Source organism: Anabrus simplex, chromosome 2 (assembly GCF_040414725.1).
Source record: "Anabrus simplex isolate iqAnaSimp1 chromosome 2, ASM4041472v1, whole genome shotgun sequence".
NCBI classification, from domain to species: Eukaryota; Metazoa; Arthropoda; class Insecta; order Orthoptera; family Tettigoniidae; genus Anabrus; species Anabrus simplex.
Window position 1 is genome coordinate 967,336,121 of NC_090266.1, and position 12,870 is coordinate 967,348,990.

Below are 12,870 nucleotides of genomic sequence, written 5' to 3' on the forward strand. Positions count from 1 at the left end.
AATTATATCCAATTTTCAGACGTGTAGAGCACAGGAGTGAAGCGACGTTCCACGCTGAGCGACTGAAGGTGGTAATCCAAGACACGCCAGAGGGTGTGTGAGAACGAGTATTCGTATCACATGACTTAAATGTCATGTCTGGTGCACATACACGGAAGTAAAGTCAATTGAGGGGCTAAATTCTTCTACTGTACGAATCTACAACTTCATCACCATCTTAGCCACAAGGTCGTGCAAATTATTCCAAAATTTCAGTTTTTAATTTATATCCTCCAAATGTGCTATTCTTTCATCCAGTTGATTTTACTTTAGTCCTTGAGCCTTCCGTAATTATGCACGTCGCCACCAAAGATATTACAAATATTTCATTCATATCATTCCTCGCAATTACAAGTGACACGCGCTGGCCTCCTTCTTCCAGTCACCAACCTTCATTTTTTTTTATTTTTATTCCGTTAGCCAGTCGGCCGCTCTCTGCACAAAAAAACTCGTTCTCGCCCCTGCCAAGGTCGCGCGCACCCCATCTCGCCGACAAGCAGACACAAGCCGCACCAACACCTGTTCTCTCATTTGTGGCCTCACGGTCACATCCACCTCTTACTGGGACAAAAATTTTTAAGCAAGGTTAAAAATTTTTAAAATCGTATTCATTCCTTAAAATATGGTCCGTATGCTGTCCACTTCACTGTTTAATTTTCCATGGTATTTATAATTTCAGGCATCTGTCAGTTGTCTGAACGGTAATCATTCTGCACGGTACAAACTGGTATTTCTTCGATAGCCGACCTGGGTCTTTTCTTTTTTTTTCTTTCTTCACTCTTCTGCTTTACGGTAGAGTCTTAGGTTCGAGGCATTGAATATAACTGTTCATAGGAGAGTAATGGTTTGATCTCTTCACATTGGAGTCTTTCTTCTGGCGCCCTGATTTTCAGGTTGATATTGTGGTGCCGAAGAATTTAATCTATCGTCATGAGGTGAATTCCGATGTCGCTGGAACTGTGGGCTCTCGGCTCCCATCACATCTGGATCGGTGTCTTGATTATGAATGGCGTCCTTCCATTTTGAGCCTTTTTCAGTTTCCTTCCTTAATTCTTCAATGTACCTCATGCTTTCTCGATGACGGTTCTCCATTTCATCTCTGAAATTCCGGTAGTTACGATCTGAATAGTATCTAGGTCTATCATAAGGCCTATTCCGTCTATAGTCCTGTGGTCGATCCCGTGTCCTGTAATTTCCCCTTCTTCGGACATTCTTCGGATCTTCCATCCTGTCCTCTCTGGGTCTCATTCTTCTCTCTTCCCATCGACGATTGTACGCTCTGGGATAGTTTTTGTACTCTTTAGGTCCACTCTGATTTCCGTTTTCAGGCATTGGAGGCGAATTCCGGTTTTTCGGAGAGTCTATTACGTTGACCTGATAAGTATTGCTCCTTTGAGTTTTCGGTACTGTTGAGACATTCATGGTGTGGTCGAGCTGTCTGAGAATAGTCTCAGCCTGCACGGCGGTCTGAACATTAGCAGCAATGAGTAAGCGCTGTACTTCCACAGGAAACTGCTTTGTTATCGCCTGGACCAACTCATTTTCAGATGGTGGAGTGTCGAGGTCTTTCATTCGTCGTACTTGATTACAGAAGTAATTAGCGTACTGCGTCTGCCCATCTGTGGAATATTTTCGTGAATACAAATCCAACCGTAGTGCTTGTTGCAGATCCGCTCCCCAGTATCTCTGTAGGAATAAGCGCTTGAAACCTTCATAGTCTTCAAACGTATAACGGAAAGCATGGTACCAGTTGAGCACGTCTCCCTCTAAAAATTTCTCCGCTGTTCGCAGATGTTTTTCAGTAGGGATCTTCTGTTCACGAATATATTCATCAAGGTCCCTAATGAAATTTTTAGGCGTGACCCCGTTTAAGTTGTTGAATTTTCTAGGCCTGTCCTCGCTCATTCGGATAAAATTAATGATTTGAGGTACGCTTTGTGCCGGTGTAGTACTGAGATTTACTGTGGGTTGTTCAATGTGGGTAGTATTCTGAGACGATTCAGCTATGGGCGATATTCCTTCTGTTACAGTAGATTTAGCCTGTACGACCTCTTCGACATTACTCTGTCGGTCCATTAATGATGTCACTAAGACCCTAGTGCTCCTATCCTGCAACTTCAAGAATCCTACTTCTTTTTCTAATTTTTGGAGGGCGTCCATATTTTCCTCCATCTTCTGTTTCCCGGACTTGACATCTCCGGCAAGATTAATAATTTGCTCGAGTATTTCCGACTTGTCTTTGTCAATCATGCTCTTGATATCATCGAACTGGAGTGAAATATCTTGTATCTCCATTTGGTTGACTGAGATACTGTCCTTTACGGAACGGAGATCATCGTCGACCTTCTCTTTTATTTTCTTCAAGTCTTCTGTGACCTCTCCTCTAAGATTTTTCACTTGTTCTGACATCTCTTCTTGTGCCGTAGAAATCTCTACCTTTATAACATCTATCTCTTTCCTCACAGATTCAATGTTGTTTCTGACTAGGACTACGTCACTTTGAAGAGCGGTGACCTTCCCGGTGATAACCTTATTATCCTCTTTAATCTGGCTCGTCAAAGTAACAACTTGTTCCAGGGTTTTTTTCTGATTTTCCCTGCACTCTAACACGATATTGTCAATCCGACAACTAGTTTCCTCCAGTTTTGCATATAGTTCGTCACGACCCTTTTTCGCCTCTTCCTGTATCGCAGCACCCATAATGTTCATTTTTTGACTCAACCGTTCATTACTATCTTCCTGAATTTTCCTAAATTCCTCTGTATATTCTTCCTGTATTTTCCTATTCTCTTCCTGTATTTTTCTGAATTCCTCCTTATTCTCGTCTTGTGCTCTCCTACTCTCTTCCAGCATTTTTCTGAATTCCTCTTTACTCTCTTCCTGCATTTTTCTGAATTCCTCTTTATTCTCCTCCTGTGCTCTCCTACTCTCTACTGTCATAGTCTCTAATAACTTCCTAATCTCCTCGAGATCCATTCTATTATTCAGTAAGTGACCTGTGTCAGCAAACGCCGAAATGCAGAAACTTTCCCCCCAGACATGTTGATTGTGATAAGGCAAATTCAAGTTTCATGAAGAAAATTCCTAACCCTCATTTTTCCATGTGAAACACATAATCTTAAGTAAAATACTCTGAAAATTCCGCGTACTCTGTTAGAATTCTACCTAACTGGGATGGCATTAAATCTGAAATGAACCTGCCGAACCGTGAATAATTAATAATTTGAGCAAGTCAATGCAAACCACGTGGAGAAGCAATTAATCAAGTTCCACGATGGATTAAGCCACATTTTTAAGCCACAAATCGAGCCCCACGGATGGGAAAAGCCACTAAGATGTGCCCGTCCTAGTCAGTCATCGAACACGAGACACCCCAGGGGTGCTCAGTTCGGTGGCTGTAGGCTTATAAAATAAATGAGTGTGGCAGGATTGTCATAGGGTTCATCAAATGAGTGCGTTCCAAGTAGAAAACAAATGTGACACTTTTATTCAATTAAATGCAGTATTGGCCATCCTGAAATCTATGATTATGATTATGATCGTTACGTTAAGGAATTTTATCTGGCTCTTGATGTAACAAACCTAGGCACACACAAATGGGATGGTACACGACAGTTGTTTCCCTGACATTCTAACAGAGTATTTACATTGTAAAGATTGTTTTTATCGTCTTCAAAGTTATTAAGTTATTTGTTTAAAGTTGAATTAAAAATTTTCATTCAGAAAAATGAGGTCTGGGCCGAGCCTTCATCGATAATCTGGAAAAAATGCAATAATTGTAAGAACGAATTTAGTAAAGAAATAACCAAGATTCAAAAAGTTAACACTTATGACAAAATAATAAAATTTACAGTCGTTATCTTAACGATAAAATGAAAAGTTGAATTTGCCTTGGTTTTCTCTAAGTTAATCCGAGACGTCGGATATACCTGTTCACGTCGTCTCACATCTCCTTTCGTGAGAATTTATATTGAACGTTAAGTATTTGACCAATGATTAAACTAAATAAAACGCCTCTCGGGCTTGCAAACGTAAATAAATGGGGATAATGCCAACCATGTGGAGATCCTGTCCACTATCAATCGATAATATCAGTGTCACATGTTTCAGAATAGAACACATAAAAGAAATAACCCTCTAAATACTAATAAATCACTACTTCTACAGCTAACTACGGAAATTGGTAAGAAGACTGTGAATACTAAGAAGAAAATATCTACACTATGTACATGTCGACGAGTGTCGATCAACCGTTTTACTCTCCTATTAACAAATTTATTGAATTACAGCAAGATTGAGTTATCACATGAGAGTAAAAATTACATCAACGAATGAGCTGGTATAATCACGAATCAGACATTATTTAGATATTTCGTCGAAGACTTGTTCTTTAGACCTAAGGCCTTCTCGAACATTCATCTGTACCTTGAGATTGAAATTACTGGATTACTCGAGAAAATTCGGGATATTCCCACGAATTAAAAGTACATCGATAAACATGGATTTTCATTTTCTTCATCCGAAGACACTAATATTAGGCTACACCGCATTTATCGCGAATAATCAATAAACATGTGAAAAGCTCAGTATCGCGACGATTCATGCCACTTATTCCATATACTCTATACGTACAATATACCACAATGACGACTTTAACCTGTCGCATCTTAATCTCAAATATGTAGCCGTGAAATATCAGGACCTACCATCGTCCTACAAATACATAATATCCACTTAAAAGTGTCTCGATGATTAATTACATCCAATTAATTATCACATGCTTCCAATGCACATGTTCACATTAAATTCGCACATAGAATTCGGACTCAATATCCCGATGACACGTTGTCTCAGACACGAGGTACAAGTAGAAGTTCAAATACAAGGAAAATATAGAAAATACGGACGAAATATCCTACCATTAAATCCATCAAACATAAACTAATTCATATTCGTGACGAAATTTACACAATAAGCAGAGATGGTGTCGATAACACATGGATAACTCTGTCAGAACCTTCACTGTCAAATTCATGGCCACATGGTCATTAAAATATGACGTATTCGAGCAAATAAACTGCCATAGAAAAGTGTCAAAATAGCTTACTAAGAAAAGAAAAGGATAGAACAAAACTACATAGAACAGATATAAATGAGACGTAATCGACTTAACTTATAGATGAATCTTCATGTCTGGAAGTCTGGGTTCTCAATCAGCCATGCCAGGAAGAAAGAATCTGCATCCCGGCGCCGCCAACGATGGTCAAAGGTTTAGAACCTCATGGTGAAGCACTGGTAATCCATGATGTGAGATTCCGTCCTCTTCTGGAATTTATTCACGTCCACGTCTTCCGCGTCCACTCGTAAGAAAGCTGAAACTCACACAAAATGTTTTAGAGTAGGCTCCAAGCACACACGTAACAGTATTTTGGAAATGACACGTACTTTAAGGGATTAATGTCTACACATTCGACGTCTGATCACAGCACTGTTCTAAATTATATCCAATTTTCAGACGTGTAGAGCACAGGAGTGAAGCGACGTTCCACGCTGAGCGACTGAAGGTGGTAATCCAAGACACGCCAGAGGGTGTGTGAGAACGAGTATTCGTATCACATGACTTAAATGTCATGTCTGGTGCACATACACGGAAGTAAAGTCAATTGAGGGGCTAAATTCTTCTACTGTACGAATCTACAACTTCATCACCATCTTAGCCACAAGGTCGTGCAAATTATTCCAAAATTTCAGTTTTTAATTTATATCCTCCAAATGTGCTATTCTTTCATCCAGTTGATTTTACTTTAGTCCTTGAGCCTTCCGTAATTATGCACGTCGCCACCAAAGATATTACAAATATTTCATTCATATCATTCCTCGCAATTACAAGTGACACGCGCTGGCCTCCTTCTTCCAGTCACCAACCTTCATTTTTTTTTATTTTTATTCCGTTAGCCAGTCGGCCGCTCTCTGCACAAAAAAACTCGTTCTCGCCCCTGCCAAGGTCGCGCGCACCCCATCTCGCCGACAAGCAGACACAAGCCGCACCAACACCTGTTCTCTCATTTGTGGCCTCACGGTCACAATATATATACTAGCAAGATACCCGTGCTTCGCTATGGTATTATACTGAAATTTATAGTTGAATGCTAATTGTTTTAGATATATAATCCGCCGAAATTCGCGATCTGACTCGTTTTCTGCGAGAATCCGCCAAAATTCGCGATCTGACTCGTTTTCTAATAGATTACGGTATGTTTCCTCACATTTTTCAATCTTTCTTTCCAGCAATCGATTTCGTACTTCCCGGGCTAGGTCCAGATATTCCACCCCGTCAGTTGGGTCCGTAAATCTTTGCCATCTTTTCCTATAGGCGTTTTTAATATGGATCAAATCCTTCAGGAGATCCGGCGTGGTGTCGTCTTAGGTGCCTTGGCGGTACTGAACCCGCGGCCGGACTGCATTCTTAGTCATTACCCGTCCAGGACCATTTTCCAGGGGGGTCCGCACATTTGACAACGGTCCAGAACATTATTATTATTATTATTATTATTATTATTATTATTATTATTATTATTATTATTATTATTAAAAGATGTTCTGAACCCCACAGCAAGCTGCAAGATCGCTACTTGGCGGTAAATTACATCTGCTGCCAGTGTCATTCTTACAATGTGACCAGCACCATCGTCGCGCGTAGGCAAGTGTGCGGGATTTCTGGCGATACCAATGACATACTTCCGTGCATTGTTGACCTTATTATAGAGGTGAACAATTTGACGGTCCATCTCATTCCTATCGTTTATTTCAAATGTGTTTCAATTTTTATTTGCCAGGAGGATCTACTGTAATCTAAGAACGTTCTCCGAAGGAAAAGATGGCTGTTGAAAACCAGCCCAGGAAAGATTAAAAATGCTCGGTTTATGATCAGAATAAGTACATCGAAACTATATAGCCTGTTTCCAGTCATTCGACAGGGTCAGGAATGGAATGAATAAAGCCCCATCTAGCAGCGACAATAGGAATTGTGCCGGCTGCCGAAGCACACCTCTGGGGCAATGATCGTTGAATGACAAATGAAATGAAATATTGGACAGTGTTGCTGGAATGAATGATGAGAGAGAAAATCGAAGTATCCGGATAAAAACCTGTCCCGCCTCCGTTTTGTCCAGCACGAATGTCACATGGAGTGACCGGGCTTTGAACCACGGAACCCAGCTGCGAGAGGCCGGCGCGCTGCCGCCTGAGCAACGGAGGCTCCTTAAGTACATTATGAACAGTAAAATCAATTGATCTCACCTCCTTTTACACCCCACCACCGTTAAGTTTATTTACACCCGCCCCCCCCCAAAAAAATAGAAGACGTGTTTCTTTATGTTTAAAAGATATTCCAAACACCAATGTTCACATCTGTTACATTCAGTTTTGAGATATAAGTATCCCCATAAAAATAATTCACTTTATTTTCACTTCCTTTCACACTCCCCACCCCCCCCCCCCCCCACACACACCCCGTAAGTGAATTTTCCGGCAAAATATACTTGTTTCCTTAATAGTAAAGGATCTTCTAAATAGTAATTATTACGACTCTAACTTCTTCAGTTTTTGATTTATGTGTCTTCATGAAAGGAATTCAACTCCTTTTCACTCCCTCCCCCCAAACGCGTTTTTCTTTGTTTAAGGAGATTCAAATACCAATTTTCACGTCCGTAACAACTTTAGTTTCTATTAGATGTATGTATTCTCATACAATTAATTCAATTAATTTTTCAATTCCTTCACCCTCCCCCCACCCCCTCTTCATTGGATTTTCCGAGAATACGTGTTTCTTTACTTTTAAAGCAGATTCCAAAGGAGATTTCACGTCTGTAATATCTTCATTTTTGAGATATCAGTAGCCTAATTAAAAGAATTCAACACCATTTTCAGTCACTTTTACACCCCCCCCCTTCCACCCAAGTGGTATTTCCGAAAGCTGAAAATACACGTTTCTTTATTTTTAATAGAGATAAAAATACCATTTTTCACTTCTGTAACATGTTAAGTTTTTGAGATATACTGTAGAAATTCGCTTTTTAAAATTTCACCCCTTTTTATTTCCCCTTACGTGGAGTTTCCGAAAACAAATCACCTATCTTTCTTTACATTTACAGGAGATTCCAAATACCCACTTTTTACGTCTATAACATTTTACGTTTCTCAGATATTCTGTAGATATAGTCTTTCAAAAAATTCACCCCAGTTTGTCACTCCTGTTTAACCCCCATTAATTGGATTTTCCAAAAACAAAAAAATACGTGTTTCCTTATTTTTAAAGGAGCTCCCATATACAAATTTTCACTTCCGTAATATTTTCAGTTTCTGAGATATATGTATCCTCATTAAAGGCATTCATCCCATTATTCACCCATTTACACCCCTCCTATTAGGATTTAAAGAAAGCAAAAAATACGTGTTCTTGTATTTTTAAAGAAGATTCTAAATACCATTTTTTTACATCTGTAAACTTTTAAAGTTTTAAGATGTAGACACACTCATTTTAAAAATTCACCCCCCTTTTCACCCTCCATTATTTGGATTTTCCAAAATAAAAAAAAATACTTGTTTCTTTATTTTTAAAGTAAATCCCAAATACCAATTTTCAGGTCTGTAATATCTTCAGGTTCTGAAATATAAGTTGCCTCATTAAAGGCATTCAACCGCTTTTTCACCCTTTTCCACCCTTCCAATTGGGATTTTCCGAAAACAAATAATACGTGTTTCTTTATTTTTAAAGGAGATTCTAAATGCCAATTTTTACATCTTTAAACTTTAAAAGTTTTGAGATATAGATAGACTCATTTTAAAAATTCACCCCCTTTTCACACCCCCCATTAATTGGATTTTCCAAAAACAAAAAATATGTATTTCTTTATTTTTAAAGGAGATCCTAAACACCAATTTTCAGGTCTGTAATATCTTCAGTTTCTGAGATATAAGTATCCTCATGAAAGTCATTCAACCACGTTTTCACCCCTTTTCACCCCTCCTATTGGGATTTTCCGAAAACAAAAAAATACGTGTTTCTTTGTTTTTAATGAAGATCCTAAGTACCAATTTTTACATCTGTAAACTTTAAGAGTTTTGAGATATAGATGCACCCATTTTAAAAATTCACCCCCTTTTCACCCTCCCATTAATTGGATTTCCCCCAAACAAAAAAATACGTGTTTCTTTATTTTTAAAAGAGATCAGAAGTACCAATTTTCATGTCTGTAATATCTTCAGTTTCTGAGATATAAGTACCGGTATCCCGATTAAAGGCATTCAACCCCTTTTTCACCCTTTTGTGCCCCTCCTATTGGGATTGTCTCAAAACAAAAAAATACGTGTTTCGTTATTTTTAAAGAAGATTCTAAATACCAATTTTCACATCTGTAAACTTTTAAAGTTTTGAGATATAGACACACTCATTTTAAAATTTCACCCCCCTTTTCACCCCCTTAGCGACGGAATATCCAAAAATCCTCTCTTAGCGAGCACCTACATCTTAATATGAATATATCTCCAAAATTTCATTTCTTTATGTCCAGTAGTTTTGGCTCGGCGATGATGAATCAGTCAGTCAGTCAGGACAAGCTACTTTATATATATATAGATAGATAGCTGAAATGAAAAAACAATTACATGTTTATACATTTATCAAGCTTTAGTGATATTCACATTTGATGTGGATACATTGTACGATGAGCAATTCTTAATTACACAAGAATTAACATTTTCGGAAAGGGGAGCATCGTTAAGTTTGTTCTGTACATTATCATCACAGCGTTGTTTTCGGAAAGTGCTGGATCACACCGGTAAATTTAGAAGATGTAAATACGTGAAACGTTACTTTCAGAATATTTGGATTATTTTCTCCGTAGACTAAACCCCAAAGCTTCTCATGTTTAAATTCTTCCTGTGGTAAGTCAATCCGAAGTCTCATTTTTCTCTGTTCGATTCAAATGAAGAACGATTGAAGACATCTCAGCGTTCTACAGGCTGAGTACCACTAGTATAGTTTCTGAAGATATAAGCTTAAGGATTTCACTCATGTTCATTACAAACAGAACACTTTGAAAGACTAGAGATAGGAAGTTCATATTCACAGGACATGTTCAATAGTACGTTCTGCAGAAACGATAAGCATTTCAGTCACCGAGGTTCAACATGTGTCCTGTTGCCTAGTAGGCACTTGGTCCTCCATGGGCACTGATAACTTATTCAATGCATGATGGCATCGCCGCGTATAAGGCAAAAGGGACGTCCTGGGGTATAGCCATCCATGCTGCACTCACCCGGTTCCACAGTTCATCTTTAGTGGTTGGCATTGGGCCACAGAGACGCACCCGTCGTTTCACCATATCTCACAAATTTTCGATTGGTGATAAGTCAGGTGATCGGGCGGGGCAAGGCAACAGTCTGACATCCTGTGACAACAAGAAGGCACATGTTCGTGCAGAAACATGTGGTCGCGCATTGTCCTGCTGAAATATGGCGTCTGGGTATGGCTATGGGTATACCACATTGAATGTAGCTACGGAACGTGCTATGTTGTTGAAACAAAACGCCTGATCTCTACCCGTCTAAAAGAACACAAGAACACACCCGTCACACCAAGAACCAAAACACAGATAGTTCAGCTGTAGCTAAGCATTCGTACGAAACAAGACACGGAATATATTTGAAAAGAACAAGATCCTAGCAGCTATCCCTTGGAATCTGGAAAGGAAAATCCGTGAGGCTATCGAAATTAGACACACCCGAACAATATGAATTTAGAAGAGGGTTATAAAATCAGCAATTCTGGATTCCTATCATACATAGATTAAGACATACAGACCACAAAATATACACGCTAGACGAACCTCTAATTACATAACAGCGTGGGCAAGTCCCACTACCTGTCTGTGACACATGCTTTTCCAGAATTCTCACGAGACAGCCAGTGGCTTACGTCTGCCAGGAAGTGTAGGATATATAAGACCAAGATCAAGAACCACCCTCGTAGTGTGATTGCTGTGTGGGAGACTGATTACCTCGGATAGAGTAGGGGTACTTCAGTCGGCTTGAAAAAAAATACTGCTATTTATTCGAAACGTCGGCGAACTGTACGTGATGTACAGAAAACAATGCGGTTCAACCAGGTAAAATAACTAAGTGAGTATAATTCGCCGTTCAGGAAGAAGCAATTGGCAGTATAATGAAGTAAAACTTTAACTAAATTTTCTGTTTCACATGCCGAGAGCATTAAAGTGTTACTTTACAATACCCGTGACAGTTCCTATGAATGTGCACAAAAATCAACGCTCGTAATTAATGTATAGATAGTGGTCCGATTATCCTCTAGTTGCTACATTGAAAACAACAATCGTCACAGAAAGTAAATGGTTGCAATGTTTCATTAATTTTAGTGTGCTCTTTTGACTATAGAAGAAAAATTTACCCATGTCAAAATAATTACTTTCTCGTAACTACCAAGATTGGAATGTTAATATAAAGTATCATATCCCATTTCTAATCGTATTCATGCATTTTATTTTGCTTTATGTTGCAGGTGGTGAAGATGATGGTTGTGGTTGTACTAATTTTTGTTGTCTGCTGGGCTCCTTTCCACATCTACTTCATCGTGGTTTCATTGTACCCCCAGATCAATCAGTCTCCATATATCCAGGAAGTCTACCTTGGCATCTACTGGCTTGCAATGTCTAACTCTATGTACAACCCCATTATTTACTTTTGGATGAACTCTCGGTAAGTCTAATTTCAAATTATTTCGTTACTCGACATTTTACATCACTTAGTTTATTAGATCTTCCAAGTAGTGATGGTGAGAATTTTTCTCTCGCATCCCATGAAATTCCATGATCCTTCTTACGATAACACTCACAAATTGACTTACGTAGTTTCAGAGGCTTACAACTGTTCGCCGAAATCCAAGAGTATTCCAACAGTACTGTGTTACCCAGATCTACAGCTTTTACGAGATAAATGCCCGTAGTCGTATGGTTATTTTAATGACAGTGCAGCAGGTCATTTTTGAGCTATTCAGATGCCCCGCGTGTATAAATTACTATTTTGTGTACAAACTTAGTTCATACATTTCTCTCCGTTACTGAAGGAAAATCATAACATGATTCTATTTATCAAACTACAAAGCATCCTTGTCAATTTCAGCTCCGTGAAGATAGATATCAATAATAAGAACAGAGATTATGAAACAGATTTCACCCAATTCATGGTTAATAATCTATATCGGTTATATCATCAACTTCGAGATTAGTTGGATCCTGAAATGCACCAACGAAGGACATATGATTATGGGGAGGCCGTAATAGCAGATTGTGATATTGCATTAAAGAGCGTTCATTTTAGAGTGAGGTAGTTTGACCTTGCTTTCCTCACCGACCCATAAGGTATACTGCACGACTGATACTATGAAAAACACTTTTCATATCATTCAAACGCACCATTATTTCTGTGAATGTCATTTCTCTCACAATCACCCATAGCTTAACATCTACCATTTTTAAGTTACACTGCCAGAAATGGGACTAATAAGTCTGTAAAACACCACTTTGCTCTTGTTTGTGACATGAGGCAGAATTCTGACGTCTGCGTCCATCCAAAAGTAGTGATAGCCGTATAAAATAATAATATTAGAATAATAATATTATTAATAATAATAACTAAATGTTGTTGAATGTTAAAATGTTGTTAGAACATAATACCGACGGAATTTGTACCTAAGGAATGAAATGAATGGTTAGGAATTTTGGAGGCTATCATAGAGATAGTCCAATACGAATA

At 38.7% G+C, this 12,870-nt stretch overlaps 1 protein-coding gene across 1 annotated transcript in view; it reads left to right on the forward strand.

Annotated features, from left to right (window-relative positions):
* LOC136863752 (tachykinin-like peptides receptor 99D) overlaps nucleotides 1–12,870 on the forward strand; it is a 474,112-nt gene that overhangs the window by 315,597 nt on the left and 145,645 nt on the right. Inside the window, exon 5 of the mRNA XM_067140105.2 lies at nucleotides 11,618–11,814. Coding sequence (XP_066996206.2) covers nucleotides 11,618–11,814 — 197 coding nt within the window. The remainder of the gene's footprint in view (nucleotides 1–11,617; nucleotides 11,815–12,870) is intronic.